The sequence below is a fragment of the Acanthochromis polyacanthus genome, chromosome 22 (genome assembly GCF_021347895.1).
Source record: "Acanthochromis polyacanthus isolate Apoly-LR-REF ecotype Palm Island chromosome 22, KAUST_Apoly_ChrSc, whole genome shotgun sequence".
In the NCBI taxonomy this organism is placed as follows: domain Eukaryota; kingdom Metazoa; phylum Chordata; class Actinopteri; family Pomacentridae; genus Acanthochromis; species Acanthochromis polyacanthus.
In genome coordinates, this window is record NC_067134.1 from 26,474,458 (window position 1) to 26,500,507 (window position 26,050).

Genomic DNA, 26,050 nt, shown 5'->3' on the forward strand with positions numbered 1-26,050 from the left:
CTTGGGTTTGGTCTCAGGACAAGAACATTTACTCTGAACAAAATGTTAGCAAACGTTGTGATGGCTTCGGTGTGTGTGTCCACCACTCTGTATTCCTGTCAGCACTCTGCTAAAAGATGCTCACGCTAGCTACCCATGCTTTAAATTAGAATTTCATGAGTTTAGCTAGAGAGCTGAAACCCTCCTGGGTATCCACAGCAGCAGATTAACTGTGTGTCACCTCCATAAAGCCGTTCATCCACACATTCATCCGGCCTATTCATCCATTATCCGTTTACTCATTCATTCACTTGTTTACTCAGTCATTAATTTATTCCTAATACAGCTTTCTGATGGAATAGTGCTAATTCGCTGCACTAGAGGAGGGCTAGTGTGTTAGCTTAGTCATGGTTAATGGGTCATCATTAATGCACCGAGCAGGGTTCTGACGGGACAGTTTACAGGCGCAATAATCTCTATTAGGCTACGTTCACACTGCAGGCTCAAGTGACACGAATGCGATTGTTTTGCCCCTATGCGACCTGTATCTGATCTTTTCATGACAGTCTGAACGACACACATCCGATTTTTTCAAATGCGACCCAGGCCACTTGGATATGTGGTCCTAATTCCGATACGTATCGGATCTTCTGCCATGCGACTTCAGTCTGAACGGCCAGGTCGCATTTATCAGACCGATACGTCATTGGTACACGACAAACGGCACTATTCTGCGTTCAAGCAAAACACGTCTTCGGCAGCCCAAAGACGTGTGTCTTGCCATGAGAGTGTTAAAAAGAGGCGCTCACATATGTACACCCCCTGTCAAAAGTTTTAGGACACTTTCTCATTCAAATAAAGTAGAACCTGTCCTACAACTTTTGACAGGGGGTGTATCTACCAAATGTGGTACACATATGCAGCACATCAGGCTGAACAAAAAAGTCAGTGACAGCCACATTCCAAACCCAACAGGAAGTGAGCTACTTTGCGTTGAAAATCAGATTTTGTCCATTTTTCATGTTTTTCTAGAGTGAACTCCTCCTAGGGGGAAACTCCAATTCACCTCAAATTGGGCCAGTGCATACAGGAGGCCTTAATGATCCAAAGTTATTAAAATCTTTTTCCAAAGTCAAAGGGCGTGTCCATGGCGGCCTCTGGAATATTGATCCTTCGCCATGAAATTTCAAATGCTGTGTAAATGCCCTGAACATGCTCCAATCTGCCTGAAACTTTACATGTATGATCAGAGTCCTGCCCTGATCACATCCATATGATGAAATACACCCCCTGTCAGAAGTTGTAGGACAGATTTTACTTTATGTGAATGAGACAGTGTCCTAAAACTTTTGACAGGGGGTGTATGTACGTAAAGGTCGCCCTTGTCATTCGAAAATTCTGAATGAACTCCGCATCCGTGAAGCCTCTCACATCACTATCCCACCACTCCTGGCTGCGACTCCACACCCACACAGTTCTCTGGACAGAAGTTGCTGACGCTGCCCCACAAAACGCCAGGGCCAAAATCCTGGCTCTCTTCCTTCTTGACCTTCTCCTTAAAACGATTAAGTTATAAATATGCTGTTAGCGTCCATGTTTACTTCCGTAATTACTGAACATTCTCTCTTTGTGTCCTCTTCTGCACATGCAGGAACTTTTTGGGTCGTGTGAGGTTCACACAGGAGATCACATACAAGTCGCATTTAATTGGAAATGTGAACGAACTCGCAAAAAAAATCGGATTTCACAAAAAAATCGGAATTGAGGATTAAGCCCTGCAGTCTGAACTTAGCAAAAAAAATAACAGTAATTGGAAGACATAACCTTCAACTCTAACACCAGAGACTTTTGTCCACACTCAGACTTTAGGCTGTGATTAAGGCAACACTTTGGCTAATTTTTCGAGAAGGATGGTGTTTTTTTTTTTTTCTTATTGCATAACCTTTCAAGTTACTGTTATGGTCTCTCTGTAGCTGCTACCAAGACCTGTAAGTCATGTGTCCTATCATTAATAGAGAACCAAGTCAGGTTTGCTTTTCAAAATCCTCTGCCAGAGCAATAGGGTCGATATATACACCCCCTGTCAAAAGTTTTAGGACGCTTTCTCATTCAAATGAATACAAAAGCGTCCTAAAACTTTTGACAGGGGGTGTAATTGAAGGACTTTTGAAGTCCATAGGATATATCTTGCATACATTTTCAATAAAAGTAAAAAAATAAAACTCATGCTTTTATGTTCATTATGATCATGTCTTTACAAATCCCATCACTGTTTATTATAGAAACAATCACTTATTAATAAAAAATGACTGGATATCACTAAAATGTCAACTAAATAACCGTCCCAATTTAATAACAACCACTTCTAATTAGCTAAACAATAATAAAATTAGCTTATTACAGAAAATCCAATAAAAAACAGGTTACTGCTTGAGTGACAGGTGATCTGTAGGAAGCACGAAGCATCAAAAATATCAAATAGCATGCATGTCGCTGATCTGTCAATGCTCTTTGTGAAGCAATGACGCCTTTAGAGCGAAACAATAGGAGCAATTAAAGATAAAATACAAAAATGTCATAATTTCAGTCGTAACAGAAATGTACAGGGGGTGGGGTGGTATTGCAACTGTCCAGGACTATGCGAACATATGCTGTATTTTTTTCTGAGCACAATGAACTCTAAATATAAGTATCTAAATATAAATATATCTACACCTCCTGTCAAAAGTTTCAGGACGCTTTCTCATTCAAACGAATGAGAAAGCATCCTAAAACTTTCGACAGGGGGTGCATTTATGTAATGAAACGTGGAAAAAAATAAATAAATCACAGTTTAGTCAGCTGAAGAAATCCAGTACCTCCTGCTTTGGGAGCCCTTTGACTTTACCAGTCTATTCACTGCCTGTGTGTTCAAGCCTCATTTTCTTTCGGTTCCTCACACACACACACACACACACACACACACACACACACACACACACACACACACACACACACACACACACACACACACACACACACACACACACACACACACACACACACACACACACACACACACACACACACACACACACACACAAAATGAGGTACCTGTGACTGTGGATGAGGGCGTTGAAGGCCAATCCATCATTCCAGCTGCTGGAGAAGTTAACCACATTGACCTGAGGACAGACATAATGGATTTTAAAGCACCGAGCCATGAATGTAATACAATACCAGCAGCTGCCACCACGCTTTATTTTCACCCATTTTCGTAGCGGACATCATCGGACATCTTTTCACTGTCAAACTGCCAGATTGAGATTTTAATACGCAGAGTGACAGAAGACTGGGGTTAAAAATGGGTTTTTAAACGTAACACGAGGCACAGAAGTCAACTAAATGTTCATTACACCCTGCTTCATTCTGTCCAGACTTTCAGCTGACGAGACTCACAGCATGAAGTGATATCTGCAGTATTTTTCAAACAACGCGTTCATTTTGTGCAGAAGTAACTAAAATCAGGCGCTTGTTTTCTAGCAGTGAACAACAAATTTAGAATAATTTCTAGACCATGACAAGTTGTTTTGATCATAAAGTAAAATACCAGAATGCTCTTTGTTCATTTGTCATTTTCTCTCTCATATTTTGCTCTCTTTCTTGTATTTTTCTGTCTGATTTTTGTCATTTATCTCATGTCTTTTGTCGTTTTTTGTTTCCTTTTTGTCTCGCTTGTGTTCTTTGTCTTATTTTTATCATTTTGTGTTTTGCTTCATTTCTTGTTTTTTGTCTCGCTTGTGTCGTTTGCCTTTTTTTTTCTCATTTTGTCTCATTTTTATAATATTTTGTTGTTTTTTGTTGTATTTTTTGGTCTGATTTTTCTCATTTGTCTCATGTTTTTGTCATTCATTATTTCCTTTTTGTCTCGTTTGTGTTCTTTGTCTTATTTTTATCATTTTGTGTTTTGCTTCATTTCTTGTTTTTTGTCTCGCTTGTGTCGTTTGCCTATTTTTTTCTCATTTTGTCTCATTTTTATAATATTTTGTTGTTTTTTGTTGTATTTTTCGGTCTGATTTTTCTCATTTGTCTCATGTTTTTTGTCATTTATTATTTCCTTTTTGTCTCGTTTGTGTTCTTTGTCTTATTTTTATCATTTTGTGTTTTGCTTTATTTGTTTTTTGTCTCGCTTGTGTCATTTGCCTATTTTTTTTCTCATTTTTTGTAATATTTGTCTGTATTTTTCTGTCTGATTTTTCTCATTTGTCTCGTGTTTGTTGCCATTTATCGTTTCCTTTTTGTCTTGCTTGTGTTGTTTATCGATTTCTTCTTGTTTTGTTTCTCGCTTTTGTCAATTTTTTGTCTTGTTTTTGCCATTTGTCCATAGTTTTTGTCGCTTAATAACTGTTTTGTCTCATTTTTAATCTGTTTTTTGTTTTGCTTTGTGCCATTTGTGCCATTTTTTGTCATTTTGGTTCTCATTTTTGTCATTATTGAGTGTAGAACCTGAACTAAGATGACTTTGACACCCCTGTCCTATCTGTTGATTGTAATGGAAATCTGTTCACTAGGGGTTTAGGATAGACACTCAGGCAACTAAACAAAAAGGTGCACATACAGACACCGCAGACCAAACATTTGTTTCTGTTCCCAATGTCTTTCTTAAAAAGGCAAAAGAAAGCCAAGGTCTGCATGATCAGACTTTGTTTTCATTGATTTGCACCATTTTCCCTCAGTCAGTTCTTGATGTTTCCAGACAACTGCAGAATAAATGATAACAAAAGAAAAGAATGGCCTAGTTTAAGGGTTGAGAAGATTTACAAGACTTTAGTCCAGAAGCACAAAACAAATCACAGTTTGCATTATTCACTTTAGCTCTTCGGCTTTTGAGAGTCTGCAGACAAAAACCCCAATAAATCTCAATCGTGTTCACATCTCTATAACGACTACAGAAATGTCTGGAAAGAAACAGCTGAGGAAAGAAACAAGATACAAATACCTGATAATTACAGTAAAAATTGAATCTGATGAGTGATTCTTTATATATTAATCATGTTCATTTTGTTGCACCAATGAAGCTATGATCTTTCTTTGTCCAAAAGTTGATCTTGCTTCCAAACTTTTGGCCTGTCGTGTTTGTACACTGCAAAAACTCAACATCTTACCAAGTCTGTTTGTCTTGTTTTTAGTCAAAATGTCTCGTCCCACTTGATTTAAGATAAATTCACTTAACAGGAGACATTTCAGCAGATGGAGGGACTCGTTTTAAGACAATGCATCTTAAATGTCTTGTTAGTGTTAGGTTTAGGTCAAACGATCTTGAAATTATCTTGTTTTAACCCTTTTGTCCTGTGCGTCAAACTGACCTTTTTTACAGTTCAAAAATGTGGGGAAAAAAATAGATATTTTCACAGTGGAAACTTCCACATTTTCAATTTTTTGGGGGGAATTTTTGAATATTTTTTGATGGATAAAAAGAAATGCTTAATAAAGTGTTTCTTTAAGAACAATCGGGTAAAAATCAACCAAAATCCAGCGAACTTCGCTGGATTTTGGTTGATTTTTACCCGAATGTTCTTAAAGAAAATATTAGAACTTTTACTGATACATATGAAATCATTTTAGATATTTTTAGGATTTGTTTGGACAATTTTTATTCATTTTTTTTGAAAATATTTACAATTTTTAAGATTTTTTTATTTTTTGAATTTTTATTTTTTGCAGAATTTGGGGATTTTTTTTTAAATTAACTTTTAAGGGAAATTTTAGGAATTTTTTTTCCAGAAGATTTTGCAATTTTTTTTTTATAAATTTTGAGAATTTTTGGATTTTTATTTTATTTTTAAAGACAAGGCAACAATATGTTTTGGTGACAACAGGACAGTTAAGACACCTAAGCTTGACAATCCTGGTAAAATAGAGCTTAAAATAAGTTTCCCCAGCTAATTTTAAGATCTCAATATTCTAAATATCGTATCTCCATTTCAAGAACTCTTACAAAGTCATTTTTCACTTGTTCTATTGGCAGATTTTTTCACTTATTTCATGGTAAAAGTTCCTTGAAACAAGGTTTTTTTTTCTTGTTTTGAGAGGGCCATTTTTTCCAGTGTAGACACAACATGAAGCAAGAGTGAAGACGAAGCATCACTGAATAAATCTCCTCCATAAACTTGAGGCAGCTGAATGAAAACAGACAGATCTTGTTTTATGAAGACACCTCATTTTGGAGTTGAGAACCAGCGTGTCTGTCTGTGGATTGATGATCAGACGGAGGAGGTAGACGGACTCACCTGAGGATACTGGCGTGTGTTCTGACGAACCCAACTCAGCAGAATCTTCTCACTGTTGGTCTGCTGTAGGCCCGCCATCACATCTTTCATCACATCCTTGACCTGCACACATAAACACAAAATATAAAAGCTTTTCATTGCGCTTTCCAACATGAAACACATAGCATGATGGCATTTTATTGTTAAGTTAGTATTGTGGTTGGCTTGAAGAGAGAACAGATGATGAGCCTGACGGTGGATATTTTGCACACCCGTTCCTCCACACAGCAGTAAAGTAGCAGAGGACACTGGTGTACATGTATTTCCATGCAGTAGCCTGAGTGTGGATGTGGTTTCATCCCTCAGGCTCGTTTTCTGCCAGCTGTGAGTGACAGTTTTGGAGCACTTGTTCAGCGCTCAGAGAGGAAAGAGAGGGAGACGCTACACTTTTCACTGCCTGCTTGTGCACATCTTCCTCTTAGCTTTTTGTTAGCCACAGACGCTACCGTTCAAAAGTTTGGGGCCACTTAGAAATGTCCTTATTTTGGAAAAAAAAGCAGCTTTTTTGTCCAATGAAGATCATATTAAATTCATCAGATGTACAGTGTAGACGTTAACGCGGTAAATGACTATTCTAGCTGGAAATGTTTAATGGAATATCTGCATGAAGGTCTGTGCAAGACTGAGACTAATTAGTATTTAACAGCAGTAACTCACTGAAGTTTGCAACCAGCAGCCCTTTTCAAGGTTTGTCAGGCAAACTAAATGTCATTGAAAAAATGCCAAGAAAGTGTAATATTATATAATACTTGCCATGCTATCTTTTGTTGACTGAAGGCTGCATAACGCACCAATCAGTGCATTTATGCACAGAATCCCAGTTTTCATTCAAGGTTTACATTAATTACGAGCAGCAGCGCCAGCAGATCAGCTCAACGACTGCAACATGTCATTTTTTCACTTTGAGTTAAACAAAGATTATGTCAGTCTTAAGGCTGGCTTGTTAGCTGGAGCTGAATGTCATGTTTTTTCTCTGTCCTTGTCTTTTTCTCTCTCTCTCTTTATATACATATGCTACCGTTCAAAAGTCTGGGGTCACTTAGAAATGTCTTCATTTTTGAAAGAAAAGCTTTCTTCTCAGTGAAGACAACATTAAAATGATCAGAAATCCAGTCTAGAAATTGTTAATGTGGTGAATGACTGGAAATATTTAATGGACTATCTCCATAGGGGAACATTTCCAGCAACCATCACTCCTGCGTTCTAATGCTACATTTCAATCATTTGTCTTCTCCAAACAAAACAAGATTCAAATATATACAATATGTAATTATTATGCACCTGTCCTCCAGTAAAGGCTGTTCTCCTTTCATATAATGTGAGGAAAATCACTAGGGACAGGAGTGCAACGACAATATACGAGCATTATTAAGGGCGGATGGCATTTCTTCCGAACATCATTCCACTTGTAAAGCGGCTAATGTTAGCTGTGGTTCTGAAATGGAGCCAGGAGTCAGCATCTAAATCTAAAGAGACACAAACTGCTCCCATTCCGCTGTTGCTACCATTAAAGTCTCAGGTGATGTTTTGTTTTAGTTTTTTTGCCACTTTTAGCAAGTTTTCACAAACTTTTCAAAAGCACGTCTCACGTACATTTGGGGATTTGACCTGTCCTCTGGCTTATTTAGCTGTTGTCGCTAGCTGCTAAACTTTCTCCTCTGGCTTATTTAGCTGTTGTCGCTAGCTGCTAAACTTTCTCCTCTGGCTTATTTAGCTGTTGTCGCTAGCTGCTAAACTTTCTCCTCTGGCTTATTTAGCTGTTGTCGCTAGCTGCTAAACTTTCTCCTCTGACTTATTTAGCTGTTGTCGCTAGCTGCTAAACTTTCTCCTCTGGCTTATTTAGCTGTTGTCGCGGGCTGCTAAACTTTCTCCTCTGGCTTATTTAGCTGTTGTCGCTACTAGCTGCTAAACTTTCTCTTCATCATGACAAGTCCATCCATAACCTGAAACACGCTTACAAACCTAAGCAATGTGTATTATTTTAAATATTGCCATATTTCCTACCGTTCATGGGGGTGCTACTTCAGGAGATGGTACTATGAGTTGTATTCAAAGGGCAGGGATAAAGGAACTTGTTAATGAGCTTTTTTTTTTTTTACATTCCCCAATTCTGAGCAAATGAAAAAGTCCAGTTAAAAGCCTCAATTTCAGTCAACAAAATGGACTAAAATCTACCATGTCGGCCATACAGACGGCTGAGCAGAGAGAGTAAAAGTACTGTAATGGAGTAAGAAAGAGAATAGAAGAGATATTTGAGATATTCCCTCAGATACGCACACAATAGGAAGCTAAACCTCATAATAGAGTTCGAAGTAATTTGGTGTTGGTGTAAATTCCCTGCACAGGAACTCATGAAGACCTGTTTCTCTCTCACAGACACACACAGACACACAATACACGAACGGGTTTGTTAGCGATTCCTCACAGAGTCTGGTCTGCCGGCTAAAAAAGGGACTCATTTGGGAGTAGGTCACTGCATGCATTTCCACTTTAATTGGTGAGTTGCTTTGACAAAGACTGCTCTATACACAAACCGACAATGACACACACACACACCCTGGCATACGTGCGCACAAACATGCAAAAGGCAACCTCCAGAGTGTAGCCACCTCTGACATACATATTTACACACCACACTCATGCACCTCATTATGGGATGGTGTTTTGCTGCTAATTGCATCATTAAGTCCATGCTAAACCTAGCATGACTGAGATTTGATGGTTTATTTAACCTAATACAGAGTGGAACCATTTAAATGTATTGTAATGTAAGCTTCAGCTGCTTTAATGAACCTGTCCATCATGGGAGAGATTTTAATTTGAAATGAATCTTAAGCAGCCAAAGATGGTGAAAGACTCAAAGGCATATTGTTGACTGCTTCTCTCCAGATGTTGGCTACTTGCTCATGTTGTCCTGTCAGGAATGGACACCAACACGAAACTCTACAAGATTCTCTGACATTCTGGGGGAAAAAAGCTACTAAAATTTACAAGACCAATCAGTTGGTTGGAAAAGACCGACTGACTGATAATCTCTGCCGCTAAAATGTTTGATATTTAGCAGGTATTGAGCCGCGATGAATGGCTTTAGGCATTTAAGAATCTGAATTTATTAAAAAGAATAGTAACAGAAACGAAGGTTAGAACAGACAGCATGAAATTAAATTAGTTTTATCCTGTAGAGCAACTTTATCAGGATCTCCTGCAAACTGTATCCCAACATCCCCATTGACCAAAGGCACTAAAACGGAGGGTTTAAGCTAATGAACCAACCTCTAAAAACAGCACGCACTTTTTTTTTTATTAGATTCTATCCATTTTTGAACATGAGGAAACACCGCCTCTCTGCCAGGGAACGGATATAATGAGACGAAAAAATATGAAGAACACTGGAAATGATGACGAGCAGATGGAGAGCGGGGTCACAAACCAGAAATCAGAAACCAGAAATCACAAGCATGAGTGATTCCACCATTTGCATCCTATAGCTCGGCTCGAACAAAAGTAGAAAGTTACAGCAGACTACTGTAATGAAAATAGTTAGTTGATGCTTAAAACGTAAGACAAACAGGCTGAGAAACAGCTTTTACCCGTGCTCCATCAGACTTCTAAACAGCATCACTTTGAATAATGCTGCTTACATGCAACCTCCTACCACATTTGTTCAGTTTTATTGGTCTTTATTTGATCTCATTACCTCCTCACTCTACTGTGTATATCTTGCCTCTTTTGCATTTGCTGGAATTCTTAATATGGTTTTGTTTATATGTACATTCGATTTTCTTATTTATTGTTATTTAGCTTGTTTTAATGCACCGTCCAGTGGCAGCTACTTATATTTTCGTCATGAACCCATGTATAATGAAAATAAAGCTATTCTATTCTATAGTCTATTTATTTCCGGTAGTAAAGCAGAACTATTGTAAAGTAAGTTTTACCTCCATTCTTTACAGTTTAGGAGTCAAATCACAAATTACTCCCCTGGCTTCTGGTCAGTCTTCTACATACAACCGGTCAAAAGTTTTAGAACACCCCAATTTTTTCCAGTTTTTTTATTGGAAATTATGCATGTCAATGTCTCATTTTGTTGTGAAATGAAAGTACAGAACAAATAAGCAACTTATAATTCCAAAATGTAGATTGTTTTTTCAGTTTTGTGTAACTTTATCTTCTTATTTAAGCCTCTGGCAGTTCACTGTTTACCTTTGTACCATTTCAAGCTATTCATTAGACTTGAACTTCCTGAATTTGAACAAAACTTGAAAAAGTGCTGCAAGAATCCAGAGAGGGAAGTCCTTCCTTAATTCACACTGTACAGATATTTAGAGACGACATATTTAAAGCAAAACGTAACTGAAAATTGTCCGTATACGAATCCAAAACTAATCCTATATTCTTTCACATTTTAGTTTTCTAGTGCCTTAGGATGATTCTTGAGGCTGTAATTACACCAGCTATAATAACTGAAAGGCAGATTTTGAGACAGTGGGATGGCTTGGGCGGGTTTAAGAAGTCCTTAGAATGCTTCTTCCACTGTTGGACGACATCTCCAGGCCTGGTCTCTGGTTGAACACAGCCTGGACCTAGCCGTGCTTTTCTTTCCTGAGGCGGTGAAAGGTTCAGCATAACTTCCCTGAGGCAGACTGAATGTCCCTCTCCACAGTCTCCCTGCTCTCTCCACATGCCTGAGGTTCTGCTTCCGCAAATGCAGACCTTCTGCCCCACTGGGTGACCATCTGCTGCCCAAAAGGCCTCCTTCTTCTTCAGCTTGACAGCTTCCTTCACAGCCAATGTTCTCTTTGGCTCTTGGATGGAAAACTAACAAAATACATGTGGTCTGGACTGTATCTAGATAAATTTACTTCCTCATTTCTTCTGGAAGCACCAGGAAAATCTTGGAAAATCGAAAAGCTGGAGATCCTTGTTTGATCAAGACTGCACAGTGGTGTTCTGAACAATATATTCCTATATTTCGGTGTGTTTTAACTGAATTTTAAAGCATTTAGTTTTGCCTTGAGCATTAATTTTGCCTCACAGAGACACTTCTTTCCACTTTCTCTGTTGTTGCTTTGATTTCCCTGCAGTGCGACGGCCATCCTTGACAGCTACAATCCAACAAACGGCACACAGTCCAAATATCTGTGGCAGAGAAAGCCTCAGACGGACACACGAGGATGATGTGCAGCGTTCTGTTCTTGTAATGTGAAACAACTGGAAGTGCTGAAGCTGTGAGTGAACACTTTCAAAGCAACAGATGGGAACAAACCGTCTCCATTGCAGCTGATTCAATCATTTGTGAGAAGAGGCTGTGGTATTAAGTGCAGTAATTTTACTCACTGTAGCCTGTTAGACTTTACCGTAATACTCTGCGTGGCTCGCTAAATGAATCCAAAGTAATTAGACCACAAAAAACGTCTATACATTAGGGCTGGCCCGAATAGTGGTTTCTGGTCTTTGAATATTCGGGCCCTATTAAAGACGAATATCCGAATATTCGTTCCGCCCCTTAATGTCTGGGGGCGGGGGCAGGGGCGGGGGGAGACCGTCTGAATATTTGGATTCATTCGTCTGGTCTCCCGGACGCAAATTTTGCACACTGCCTTCATTTTATCTTCAGCTGAACTGAAGAATTCCCAAACAGCGGAGGTCTTCAGCATCTTGTCTTGTGTTTATGCAATGAAGTGAAGCGTGACATCAGAGTCAGCAGCCACCTGGTCATTCGGGTGGTGGTAAGAAACGCGAATGGAGGAGCCGAGATGAGACAAACACGACGGGATGAGCCGAAGTGGGCCGAAGGCGGAGGGAAGACAGTAACGCCGCATATTCTTTCCGCCCAGTAACATCCGACGGGGGGGGGGATACCGCCGTAGCAAACGTATATTGGGATATTCGGGATATTCAGGTCCAGCCCTACTATACATACAGCTAAGAGAGTCACACAGTTATGTTTTCAGACTTGTTTGGAGACGCAGCATGGCCTGAGTCATCCAGTCCCAACAGAAACTGCAAAAATAGACTTTATTTGGAGGCAGTATTAAAATATGATACCTTCTGTTTTGACCAAATTAGCCGCACATAACAACATGCACACACACAGACCTGCCAGTGGAGAATGATGCTCCAGATGAGCCCGAGAATCAGTTTGTGATTCCCATCAACGATGTCTGATGCTCCGATATTCACCAGTTCAACCTGGAAAAGGACATTTCAAGATGGTTTTAATTTCCAACATCCAAGCAGGTGTGAGTCCGACTCAGTGGTTCCCATTCTTATGCTACCCAGACACCCCACAGAGCAACTTATCAACAACTTCCTCCTCCTTGTCGTGTTTTTGAATTGTGCTGCATTTATCTTATCGATGAGATATGCTCAATTTTGCTCTCAACATCTGGAATTTGTTTCCATACTTGTCTCCTCTCTGCTCTGAAAAGTCACGCTTTTAAATTTTTTGACGTGATAAATGATAATATTGATGTTTTTAAGAAAAAGTTAACATGTCCTTTAAACTGGCTGTAGGTTTTTGAGGCTCAGAAGCTTAAATGATGACATTAAACACTGCTCCTGTCTTCGTCTATGCATGAATAATCTGTGGTGAAGATGCTGAGACGCTCAGACTCAAACATCCAAGTGTTTTTGTTGTATCACGACATCATGTGTGCTATTTCTAAAGGATGCTGTTAATCATCTTGTTTCCGTCAGATCTATATTTGTGTCTCTTAATCCAAATTGGGAACAGTTGTTCTATCTCTTAAAGAAACTGTTTGACATCATGAAAAAAGAACCTACCAGTCGCTTTTTGTACTATGCTACACATATTTTAAAGTGTTCTGTGTCAAGTAAGCCAAATTTAAAGAAATATCTCGATTAAAAAAAAACTATTCCTCTGTATAGACAAGAAAAAAGGCTGTAGAGGATGGAGAGAAAGCTGAAGAAGTTCTAAAAAAGGTGGAATGAAGAAAAAGAGCAAGTCCAAAAATGTGCAAACAGAAGTGAAAGTAACATAAAGGAGGAGCTTAAAAAAAATCAATACAAGTTTTTCTTAAAGTACAACACGGTGAAAGAGACGAAGGTAGCGGTATGTGGGAACAAAGTTGAGAGAAACCTAAAAGATGCATTTATGTCTCTCTACCCTTTGTCTTCTCGCCAGTTTCGTTCATGCATATTGATGCAGCGGAGCATTATATTTCGTGCTCATACTCACGTTGTTCTTCTGCAAGATCTGCAGAGCACGGTTGACATTGTTGAGCGAGTGTACACGCGTGAATCCTCTCTCCAACCTCACCTACACACAAACAACACACAAACACAGATTATTGAGGTGGACGTAGACCTTGCTCAGGGTCATCTTTGAGAGCTACAAGACAATAAAAGTGTGCGTCTGTTTGTGCCGTTACAATTAGGGCAAATGACACACACTGCAAAAATGCAAAATCTTACCAAGTCTATTTGTCTTATTTTTAGTCAGAATGTGTCATCCCACTTGATTTAAGAGAAATTTACTTAACAAGTGACATTTTAACAAGATAGAAGGACTTGTTTTTAAGACAATGCATCTTAAATATCTTGTTAAGTCAAACAATCTTGAAATTATCTTGTTTGGAGGTGAATTTTATAATAAAACTCTAAATAAGTTTAACCCTCGTGTCGTCGTGCGGGTCAAATTGACCCGGTTTAAAGTTTAAAAATGTGGAAAAATATATATATTTTCACAGTGAAACCTCTGATGTCCACATTTTCAAAATTTTTGGTGAAATTTTTTAACATTTTCTGGTTGAAAAAAGAATGCAAGAAAAAAAAGAAATGGAAAAAAATGCGTCTTTCAGAACATTCGCAAAAAAAACAAAAAAAAAACAAACAAACCGAATGTTCTTAAAGAAAATATTAGAACTTTACTGATATATATGCAATCACTTTAGATATTTTTAGGATTTTTTGAAAGATTTTTATTCAATTTTTTAAACATATTTACAATTTTTGGATTTTTTACTTTTTATTTCTGACCAAATTTTGATTTTTTTTTTACATAAAACTTTTAAGGGAAACTTTTAAGGAATGTTCTTCCTGAAGATTTTGTAAATTTGGGGGAATTTTTTGCTGAATTTTTGTTATTTTTTCCAGCAAGAGAACAATATTTTTTGGTGCCGTAAATATAGTTTAAAATAAATTTTCCCAGCTAATTTTAAGATCTCAATATTCTAAAGAAATCTTACCAAGCCATTTTTCACTTGTTCTATTGGCAGATTTTTTTCACTTATTTCAAGGTAAAAGTTCCTTGAAATAAGTTTCTTTTTCTTTTTTTGAGGGGAGCATTTTTCCCAGTGCATGTGACAATGTCTCTCAATGAGATATGAACAGGAAGGGACAAAGGCAAGTGGTGGAAACATGAAGACAAAGACACAAATAGAACGGTGAAAGTCAGAGGTAGAGAGAAAATGAGCCGACGGAGAGTCCAAGAGGAGGATGGGGAAAAGAAAAAAGGTGGGAGTATAAGTTCAGACACTTCTCTCCTTCTAAGAAGCAGCTTAAGGTTTTATTAGAGCAGCTTCTCCCTAAGGTTTCATATTTGCTTTCATCTCTTCCTGTCAGAAGATGATCTTAGCACTAATGTCCGTCCAGTTAGAATCGATCAAAAGGACAGAGGTTTTTGCAAGTCTTACAAATGAGGAATGAAACGAGCACTTCTTTGAACAAGCCATTATCTGTCGTAGAGTTGCAGCAGTGTGATTAGCAGATACAGCGTTAAACCCTCAGTGGTTCCTACTTATAGTTACAGCAAACAACAGGAGAAAGCACACCCCAGTGGACTATCACTTAAACGCATAATTGTTCAAAGCTGTATCATCTCTCAGTAACTGCATTATTTCTAAGTTGATAAGTAATTTCTCTCGTGAACAATCAAAACCAAACAGCTTAGACAAACTTTATGGAAAATACGAGCCCCAATGTACACTCAGGTCCATGAATATGTGGACACAGGTTTCAGCATTTCAGCTCTGTACACCACCACAATGGATTTGTAATGAAACAACGATGATGTGCTGCAAGTGCAGACTTTCAGCTTTAATTTGAGGTTATTTACATCCAAATCAGGTGAACGGTGTAGGAGTTACAACACATTTTATATGCATGCTCCACCGTAGTTTTTAAGGGACCAAAGGTAATTGGATAACTGGCTGCTCAGCTGTTCCATGACTAGGCATGAGTGTTTATTCCCTCATTATTTCATTTACAAGGAGCAGATAAAAGGTTGAGAGTTCCTTTTCAGTGTGGCATTTGGAATCTGGTGAGGTCAACTCTAAATATGAAGACCAAAGAGCTTTCATTGTCAGCGAAGCGAGCCACCATGAGGCTGAAAAATCCAAACAAACCCATCAGAGAGATCGCAAAAACATTAGGTGTGGCCAAATCAACTGTTTGGTAGATTCTCGAAAAGTAAGAACGCACTGGTGAGCTCAGAAATGCCAAAAGATCCAGAAGACCACAGAAAACAAGACAAGAATCGTTTCTCTGATCAAGAAGAACATGACTGAAGATACTCAATGGATACTCAAGTTAGAAAACCTGTGATCACCAAAACTAATGAGGATTTTCTATTCATCTAACTGTATCGACCTGATTAAGAAATGACCCGTCAACACCAGAACTCGGTCCACATTGGATCTATGGGTGTGTTTACCTGCATGTCTGGATCTTGGCTCCACATGGAAAACAAATTGCCAGAGTACCTAACAGCAGTCACTGAGTTTCCCACTACAAAGCTTCCTTGCCCTTGCCAACTTCTACTGTTGTTTTATTAAAGATTAGAGTACGATAACCTCACCTCTTACAGCTCTGGCATCCGCTTCCATTATCTTTAAATGAGCTTCAGAGGCTGAGCCTTGTTTTAACACCTCTTCTTATCCAGCCAGATCTTACACAACAGTGCACAGTTAAAGTGGATGCATTCATGTCTCGAGATTCACCCGCTGACATGAAAACACATCCCTGTGCCTTCTTTTCCTCCTGATTTAGTTCTGAAAGGGTGGAAGCCCTCATTGTAATCGTCCCTCTCCTCGCAAGCCCTGAGGTGGCTTCAGTTTGTTACTTTAGTTCTTTGCATTTTCCATCCATCCATCCATCCACCCATCCATTTTCTTCCACTAATCCGGGGTCGGGTCGTGGAGGTAGTAGAGGAAGTAGGTCATTCCAGGTCATTCCAGACGTCCTTCCGTCCATCTTTACCCCCAGTTGTCATGGTAAAGGGAAAGCAGTTGGTATTTTAAACTTGAGATCTACTTTATTGGATTCCTTACCCCAAAATGTACACTTTGACACCACGTTTGTCATTATATCTATAACAGAAGCAAAGATATGGGCTCTTGAGGATTTTCGGCACATTGGCGGCCATTTTTGAAAAAATGTGTTTATTTCCAATACAAAAGGTGATCTCACTTGTGTCTTAGGATAAATTTATTTGTATGACCCTAAGGTACTTCCATACCAAAGGGGACCTTTGCATCATGACTTGAAGTCAAAAGTCTATTTTATGGGCTTAACCTCCCTACTATCCCCCTGGCAACGCTTTCCACTTCTTCCTGGGGAATCCAGAGGCGTTCCCAGGCCAGATGAGACACATAATCCCTCCAGTGATTACTGGGCCTACCCCTATCCTAAGCGGATGTGCTCGGAAAACCTTCCAAAGAGCCTCTTTGGTGGCAATCAGACGTCCAAACCACCTCAACTGGCTCCTTTTGACGTGAAAGAAGCAGTCGCTTGTATCCACGATCTCATTCTTTCAGCCACTACCCAGAGCTAATGACCATTGGTGAGGGCTGGAACGCAGATGGACTGGTAAATCAAGAGCTTTGCCTTGTGGCCTCAGTTCCCTCTTTGCCATGATGGTTCGGTACAACAGCCGCACTACTGCTGATGCCACACCAATCCTCCTGTCCATCTCTTGCTCCAGTTTTCCATCACTTGTGAACAAGATCCCAAGAAAGCAACTCAAACTTGGTTTGGTCTGTGGTTTGTGTCTGTGTTCCCTTACTTGCTGTGACAAAGACATCCTTCCAAAATCACACAGGAGTGTCTAAAGAAGGGAAACTACGACCTGGCCCAGCATGTCACCTGACTGAATCCAGCAGAACATCTTAATGCAGAGGTGTCCAAATCATTTTAGTTCAGGTTCCACATTCAGCCCAATTTGATCTAAAATGGGCCAGACCAGTAAAATCACAGCATAATAACCTGTAAATAACAACAACTTTCCCCCTTTATTTTAGTGCAAAAAGTAGAATTCTAAAAATTTTCCCATTTAATGAACTATCTTTTTTTTTTTACAAAAAATCATGAACAACCTGAAGTTTCTGAAGAAAAATAAGTGCATTTTCAACAATATTATGTCTCAGCTTATCATTTACGCATTAAAACTTACAGATCACATTTTTTCTACTAAAAACATTCAGCCTCAAGCATCTGGAACTGAACAATATATTATTATTTTATTAATGAAAGAAAGATGGAGCAACACAGCCCCTCCTGGAAGAAATCTATCTGTCATCAAAAATAAAGGTGGACGGAAGGATGTGACTGAGTTCCTGCACTGGAGTCTGTATTTTTAACGTAGTAAATATTAACTGTTTTTAATTTCCCATGAGGGTAAATACCCTGCTGTGAAAATTACAGGTAACGCTTTTCCAGTGAGGTGATTTAAATTTGAATCATTTGACATTTAAGTGATATTCTCCGTGGGCCGATGCTTAGTGTTAGTATGTTACTAGTCTGCCTGCTGATACTGAAGTGTGTGTTTGGGTGTCTTTTCATACCAGCTCGTGTCCTGTCAGCCCCTCCAGCAGCTCCAGCAGGCGTCGTCCATCACACAAGTCTGCGAACAGATCGTCCACAGGTGGTTTCCCTGTCTGCAGCACAGACACACACACATATATGCAATTTTAAGTACAGTTTTGTAATCATTCAGCAAGAGTTAGCATGTTAACAGAAGGATAACGTATTTAGTGTGTAAGTATGTGGATGTATTTTGCTGCACATCATCTCTTGGGGTATCACAAACCAGCCGTCCATTACATGTGAAGACATCAATTTACACCCAGCAGGCTGTTCTTTATCAGCGCTGGGACTTGGACTGTAAGCTAGCAGTTTCCTCACACCACGACAAGCTGCAGGCTGAAATCGGTCTTTTCTGAGTCTTCACTGCCGCCACAGTGGCAGAAAAAGGATGGATTCAGACGCTGCATCAGTAAACGAAACACACTTTAGAAGAAGAGGGCGCAGCACTCCGTCATGGCTGCTCAGTCGTTGTACGATTTCTGACGGATGAAGTCTTTAAAAATAATTGTGGTCCGCAGTGGTGGATTTGCAGTAGGATCGCAACATGTGATCGTCAAAAGGCAGCTGATGTAGCGATCATTTGTAGCCATAGTTAGTGATGCCTTGCCACTATTTATTTTAGTTACAGATGATCAGAAATTGCAGAAACTTAGAACGTACCCACAAACAAATTCCCTTTGTTAGATCGATCGAGGCATTTTAAATGACGATGACAATTACTGACTAATCTACTACTGTCAGCCATTTATCACTTTTAGCTATCTCTTTAGTTTACTATTTGAATTGTTTATCCATTACTTTTAGATAATTACTAAAGCCAAAATAACTTAACTCTCAATTGTTTATCAGTTTTAGAAAACACATGAACTCATTTATCCTTGTTGTGTCTTTTAGTTATCTCTTAGTTAACTACTTCTTTGTGTTTATCATTTTCTTTCTATTTCAGCAGCTGATCAGTTCATTTTTGCCTTATCAGAAATTAAATTCATTAGTCGAGAGTGACATAAACAAGCCTGTTATGTTATCAGTTCTGACAATAAATGAATGAGACGTGGTGCCATCTGAATATAGGCTCAGCGTGGCCACAGGCAGAAATATTTCAAAAGAAAAAAATAGAAATAACCCAGAACTATCTGGGGAAAAATAAACACAATATAGGGAGAAAAATGAGGAAAGAAAACAGCACTTTTCTGTAACAAAAAATGATCAATCCTCTGAGCATCAGTGCCTTATTTTCACACATTTCCTTTTTTCTATTTGATGTGTTACTCTCACTGTCTTTTATGCTCACTCATTCTCTGACATTTCATTCTCCTTTCCTGAAGTTCTTATTTTCCTCAATTTTTGTGTTTTTCCGTGCCCTCGACCTACACCTTCCAGTGTTGTCCTGAGACCGGCCATTATTGAGCCATTCTCCGAGTGTGTATTTGTGCGTGTTGGGAGTAGATTCATCATATGAATGGGAAGTGAACACTGTGTGGGAGTAGGTGATAAATGAAGAAACCACTCCTGAACACAGACAGAAGAACAGGAAAACAAAGCCCAAAGAGGTAAAAGGAGGAATCTGCACATTTAAATGCTACTCTAACAGAAGTCAGACTTTTTCTTTGTCCGTCCTGCCCACTCGTTCCCACTAAAACTCCTCTCCTCCATTTAGTGATGACCTCTTCATATTTCCACACGCTGACAATGAAAACAGTTCTTAAGGTGTTCTCTGAGTGAATCAATGTTTCCATGATTACAGCTCTCAAAGGAACCGCTTCAACCTCCAAAACTGGTACCAAAAAAATCTTCTAAAGTGTTGTGGCAAACATAGATCTTCCTTATGAACTCCATCTAGTAGGTATTTTATAGGCCTTTATGTTTTTTTTCAGGTATTGACTACTCACTCTGGACAAAGCCATTTGATTGACATCTCAGTCCAAAGAGTAAAAGGAAATCCAAAGACAAGATTTACCTTTATATTTCCATATTTTTAATTAATTTATTCATTCTTTTATTTATTTCTCTTTATATTTACACATTCATTTCCTTATTTATTTATTTTTTTTACAGATTTATCTTTTATTATGGCACTCCTGTGATTCCATACATGCGTGCCGAAATGAAGAAATGTAAAAGATAATAATACTCAAACAACTTTCCCTCTCCGGCGAAACAATTTTCTTCCTTGAGTGTGATGTTTCAGCTCCACCGGGCAGAATGGTGTTTCTTTATGAGCTGACCTTGTGTCGCATCCACAGAAACAGAAGAAGATGGAGGAAGATAATTTCTGCTCCACGTATCAGCGAATAAATCCAAAAAGCCTCATAAAAACTTTTGAACGGATTTTGTTAACCGTTGTTTCCCCTCCAATGACTCATGTGCCGTATATGTAAGCTTTGACAGGAGAACTAAATATATCCGTCTCAAAAATAAACATTAAGACATATAGAGATGTAGAGATGTATTCTGTTTTAGAATGCATCTCCACAGAACAGATATATATATATACGGGATGTTATCATAAATTCTGTAAGCTGTTGAAAGCAGCTACGTTATTTATATCTCTGAGCATTTCATAGAGAGAGCATGTCTCTAGAAGGCTCAGAAATACAGACAGAAAACACACATTTCCACTAATATTTCAAGATAATGGGAGTTGTCATCCACAGACAGATTTTAATTACCCGTAATGGTGTGCACTTCATGTATTTTACATTTGAATTCAAATGATTCATATGCTTTCAAAACATGTTTTTGTAGATTAGGAGGCGAAATCACAACATTTTATACAGTTGAAAATGAACAGAGAGACTGATTTGTGTGACAGATGAAGAACAAAGCTGTTTCTATGGAGAGAACTAATATGGTGTTTGACTATCCAACAAAAACACCTCAAGGACACCGTCTAAAATATCTGCAGACACAGATTTAGGTCGATGACCACCTAAACTGAATGATATCAGACAGATATTTGGTCCGTTATCGGTGCAGACTCTTCCTATACACAGACACCAGTAGGGACCTCCTCCATTTTCTATTAAATTGTCATCCAACTGTCAGGACAAACAAGACTTAACTCTAAAAATAACTGTGATATGAGAATGCTAAATAAGGAGATAACAGAGCCCCAACAGTGGAGAAGGTCCCTAAGGGTCCAAATGTATGGGAATTATCTTCAATGATAATGGCCAACTTAATGAACCATATTGTGAAGGCAATACTTGATATCCATAAAGAAACAGTAATGGAAATTAGATGAGCAGTTTGTGTCTTTAGATGAGCATGTCTTTAACCACCCTGCCCAAGGTCAACTTGGTGTGGTCTCTTTACCACTACACCACTAGGCATAGTGTCCAGAAACAATGATCAAGAAAATAACGATAACTGTAAGCAATGGTAAGTCTAACTGGCTATGGATGACAGATGGTGTGTGTTGATGCACTTCCATACTTCCATTTGGTCATATTGCCTAGTCTAGTGATTAAAAAAAGACGTTTCTTAAAATGGGGAGAGGCCAGGCTTCTTCTGCCTTTCGTCAAACACCGTCAGTGGTGCAAGATGTCAGACTTCAGTACTGGATTATGAAGGATTTGATTAGAAACTATTGTTCTATAAATCATTCAGTCGTATTTAGGCAAACTGAAACTTGGCCTGACGACTGCATTAAACTAAAAGTCAGAGTCATGAAGTGCTAGAGTAACTACGGTTCATTTTGAAGGGATCATGAAGATCTGAACCAACTTTAACACCAACACATTCAACACACTCAGATTTTAACTTCTAAATTTCCAAGAAACACATTTGATATGAGTCAGGGTGGCCATGAATGGTCTGTGAGCACTTTGGGAGGTTTCAGACGGGATCTATGCATCCATTCCATCACCAGATCGTCTGGACCCAACATCAGTTCAGACCAAGATTCCAGGAGCCACATTTTTTCTACAAATGATAAAGGATAAAGCAGTCTGAAACTCCTGCAGTGAGCCTAGCCTTAGTAATCTTTCACTTTTACTAGACAAAGGTAAAGCCGTTTACAGACACTTCATACAGATATTTATCACTTCCAGACCAATGCTAGCAGAGCAAAGCAACAAACCCCAACGCTAGCATCTAGTAACCACCTAAAAACCTTCAGCTTGTCATTTTTTTAACAGAATTAATATTACAGAAAGGCTTCTAAGTGAATGCAGCTAAAGTGTTGATAATGTCGTAGATTATAGCTTTAGCTTCAAAGTTTAACCATGAAACTATGACAACTCTGTCCTCCAGCTGGTTACACTCCTCTACCGGCAACCTAATTACCATTAAACCATCATTTAAGACGAATTATCTAATTAATATTATGCCAATATCACTGCTGGGGGTGAGGTTATTAGACAACATTAAGGTTGCATCATCAGCATAATGAGGCACCCAACAAGGCAGAAACGACAAAATGTTCCTCATCTCTTTACTCTACACATCTGAATATTACCCCTGAAATCTTTATCTCATCTCACCTTTCCTAGTCATTTTTTTTCAGAAAAGAGAAGAACCATATGTAGTCTGCACCGTATGTCAAATACATGTCGACAGATTTCAGTTAAGTACGTCACAGTCACACACATGCAGCTGTTATGAGTCAGGAAACCGCACAACCCACTGCCATCAACAGCAGGACCTGCATTACACGTTTTTTAGAGCACAGGCAGGTCTGCATTCACGATTTCTCCGTGGACCTCAGACTTGAGCAGAGAGGAAACATCACATTCAGAGATCCTCACCGGTGACCAGAGGCGACTCTGCAGCTGCCACACAGAAAACAAACTGTAGTTTCCACAGTAGAATAGCTCACCGTTTCCAAAACCAGAGCAGGTACATTGGGTCAAGACCACCAGCATCATGCTTGTTGTTTTCTTCAACATTCACGTGTTTGTGCGGCGTTTAGTTCCCCAGGGTCGGACTGTCAAGGAAGAGATCTACTGCGACATCCTGAGCTGTCATTCAGCGCTGAAGAGCTCAACTGTGGTGACATTTATAGCAAAACTTGACAACAGACACAGATTAAAATAATATTAATACCTGGGGAAAATGACATAGCCCTTATACTGACTAAAAATGCACTTCAGTAAAGTCCTATATATAATACTAGTTAATTTGTTGTGTTTTTCAGGGCTTCAAATGGTTTCATTTGGGCACACTGGCATGGAATATATGCTAATAAACATGCAAGAGATTAGTTTTGCTGTTTTATTTACAGAAAATAAGGATTTTAAAAGCCACACTACATAGTTTAACTAACATTTTAAAAATAAAAATCGGAAGCATGAAAAAAATGCAGCCCAATTGTGAATTATTTAGAATCAGACCACATAAGTTATTGTGTAAAAACGTGATTATTTTCTAGAGCAGCTGGCCAAAATCTTCTCAGACACACAGCAGGATTAAAATGCATTCTTATAGTTGGTAATCAAAAACCCAAATCCTTTTGAAAGTGTGCTTGATCACCTTCTTTATCTGCATCCAAAAACCTCTACATGATCCACACCAACCACAAATAGAAAACAAGAAGTTTCAAAGTACTGTTGAATAGGGCTGGACCCGAATATCCGAATATTCGGCCTGCCCACCCCCGCCGGTCGGACGTTACCATGCAGAACGAATATTCGGCGTTACTGTCTTCCCTCTGCCTTCGGCTCATATCGGCTCATCCCGTTGTGTGATCACATAGACATATACACATATGTCTATGTGATCACCCCTTCCTCCCCCCAGACGAATAGGAATATTCGGAGCTCGTCTCTTCCCTTCGCCTTTGGCCCACTTCGGCTCATTCCGCCATCTTTGGCTCATCTCAGCTCCTCAATTCGTGTTTCTTACCACCATCCGAATGGCCGGGTTGCTGCAGACTCTGACGTCACGCTTCACTTCATTCCATAAACACAAGACAAGATGCTGAAGACCTCCGCTGTTTGGGAATTCTTCAGTTTAACTTAAGACAAAACGAAGGCAGTGTGCAAAATTTGCATCCGGGAGACCAGACGAATGAATCCTTCGAAGTTTGCTGTAGTGGTGTGTTTTATTGGTATTTCTGGTAATAAGGTGGATTTACTGACACAGAGTATGAGTCTGCAAAGGTAAGTCGACCCAGAGCATTCTCAGGGTTCACATCTCATAGAAATACCAGAGGATGGATTAAAGGGTAGTCAGGGGGCTGTATGAAACCACCAAGGTGAATGGAGGCCAATTTGTGTATTGTTGCTCATCAGTGACAGAAGGTAAGACAACAGAACAACTGAATCAAGAAGTCTTGTAAACAATTGCAAATAGCAAAGGTGTGACAACAAAAGGTAGGAGGGGAACATAAGACAGTGGCACATAACAAAATATAAAAGAAACGAGGACAACTGTGGAAAATGGAACGAAGCAGTGACACGTGACGGTAAGCATCTGTAGCAAAAGGTTTTCTTGATCGGTATTTCACGAGTTCTTAATTATCTCTGACTCAAATCATCAAACTACTTCAGACCGAGTCAGAAATCCCAGAAGAAATTATTTTGCACTCAGAGATGCTGGAAGGCACAAGACACCTACTGCATATAGTAGCAACATCCTAAATGCTGTTTTTGAAATGATTTCTTGGATTTTGTTTTGTTTACCCAACGTTTATCATAATACATACCCTTAGCAGAAAAGCAGCAATACAGTCGGCTTCTCTTGTGGAAGAGAATAAAAAAAAAAGGTTAACTGTAAAAAGTGGAAGGAAAAAGCCAAGTCAAGAACAGAACCATGCATCAACCATCACACAGTCCTGCTCCAGCCATCGCTCTGGTTGTGAGCACAGACCAGGGCTGACACATTAAATGACTGTGTTATGCATGAAAAGAATTGGGCAGACTGCGATTGCTTTTCGTTGGATTCTTCCAAGGGTTCACATCAATCAGAATGAGAAAAGGCCCGGCTCACACCACAAGAGTTTTAAAATCAGTTTGCATCACACACAGAGAGAGAAACCTCACAGATGTTCTTCTCTCTGATCTCGGACATGAACACACTGCAAGACTGGACAATAACGGCATCACTTACTGCAGGATCACCTGTGTATGGGATGTTATTAAGATTATCTGGCTAGAGGGAGCAAGATAATCAGGGAGGAGTGAGCCGTTTTGTGTGATTTGCAGTGAGAGAAAAAAAAGCAAAAACAGAAGCCTAAATAAGTTCTGATGTGGAAATGCGTGTGGGCTGTTTATTCTTCAGCACGAACTCTAGATGCGATGGATTTATTATCTGTAACTATATAAGCAACAAAGGCTAGAATGTTTTCCTTCGTTTGGCAAACTGATATCCGTGCGATATCCAGATTTTAACTTCTAAATTTCCAAAAACATATTTGATATCAGTCAGGATGACCCTTTGGGAGGTTTCAGACGGGATCTGTACACCTCTTGCATCACCAACTCATCTGGACCCAACATCAGTTCAGACTAAGATTCCAGGAGCCACATTTTTTCTTCAAATGATAAAGGATAAAGCAATCTGAACACACTTATCAATTCCAGACTAATGCTAGCAGAGCAAAGCAACAAACCCCAACCAGCTAAAAACTTCAGTTTTTCATTTTTTAACAAGAAGACGTCTATAGAAAGCTGTCTAAGTTAATACAGTCAACTTGCTGTTAGCTTGTTGATAATAGCTCTGCCTAAGTCATTATTAATGATCCAGACAGGTTGCTTAATGACTTTAAGTCGTGATGTTTAAATTCACAAATGAGCTGATAATACAATGTGCTTAAAAGTTTAACCAAGAAACTAAGACAATTCTATCCTCCAGCTGGTTACACTCCTCTACCGGCAAGCTAATTACCATGAAACAATCATTTATGATGAATTATCTAATTATTTTTTGTTAACATTACTGCTGTGGGAAAAGTTATTATACAAAATTAAGGTTGCATCCTCAGCGTAATGAGGCAT

At 39.0% G+C, this 26,050-nt stretch overlaps 1 protein-coding gene across 1 annotated transcript in view; it reads right to left on the bottom strand.

The window, feature by feature from the left end:
- LOC110960948 (dystrophin-like) overlaps positions 1-26,050 on the bottom strand; it is a 221,941-nt gene that overhangs the window by 183,642 nt on the left and 12,249 nt on the right. Inside the window, 5 exon segments of the mRNA XM_051943268.1 lie at positions 3,073-3,143; positions 6,249-6,350; positions 12,387-12,479; positions 13,489-13,569; positions 18,092-18,184. Coding sequence (XP_051799228.1) covers positions 3,073-3,143; positions 6,249-6,338 — 161 coding nt within the window. The 5' untranslated portion in view covers positions 6,339-6,350; positions 12,387-12,479; positions 13,489-13,569; positions 18,092-18,184.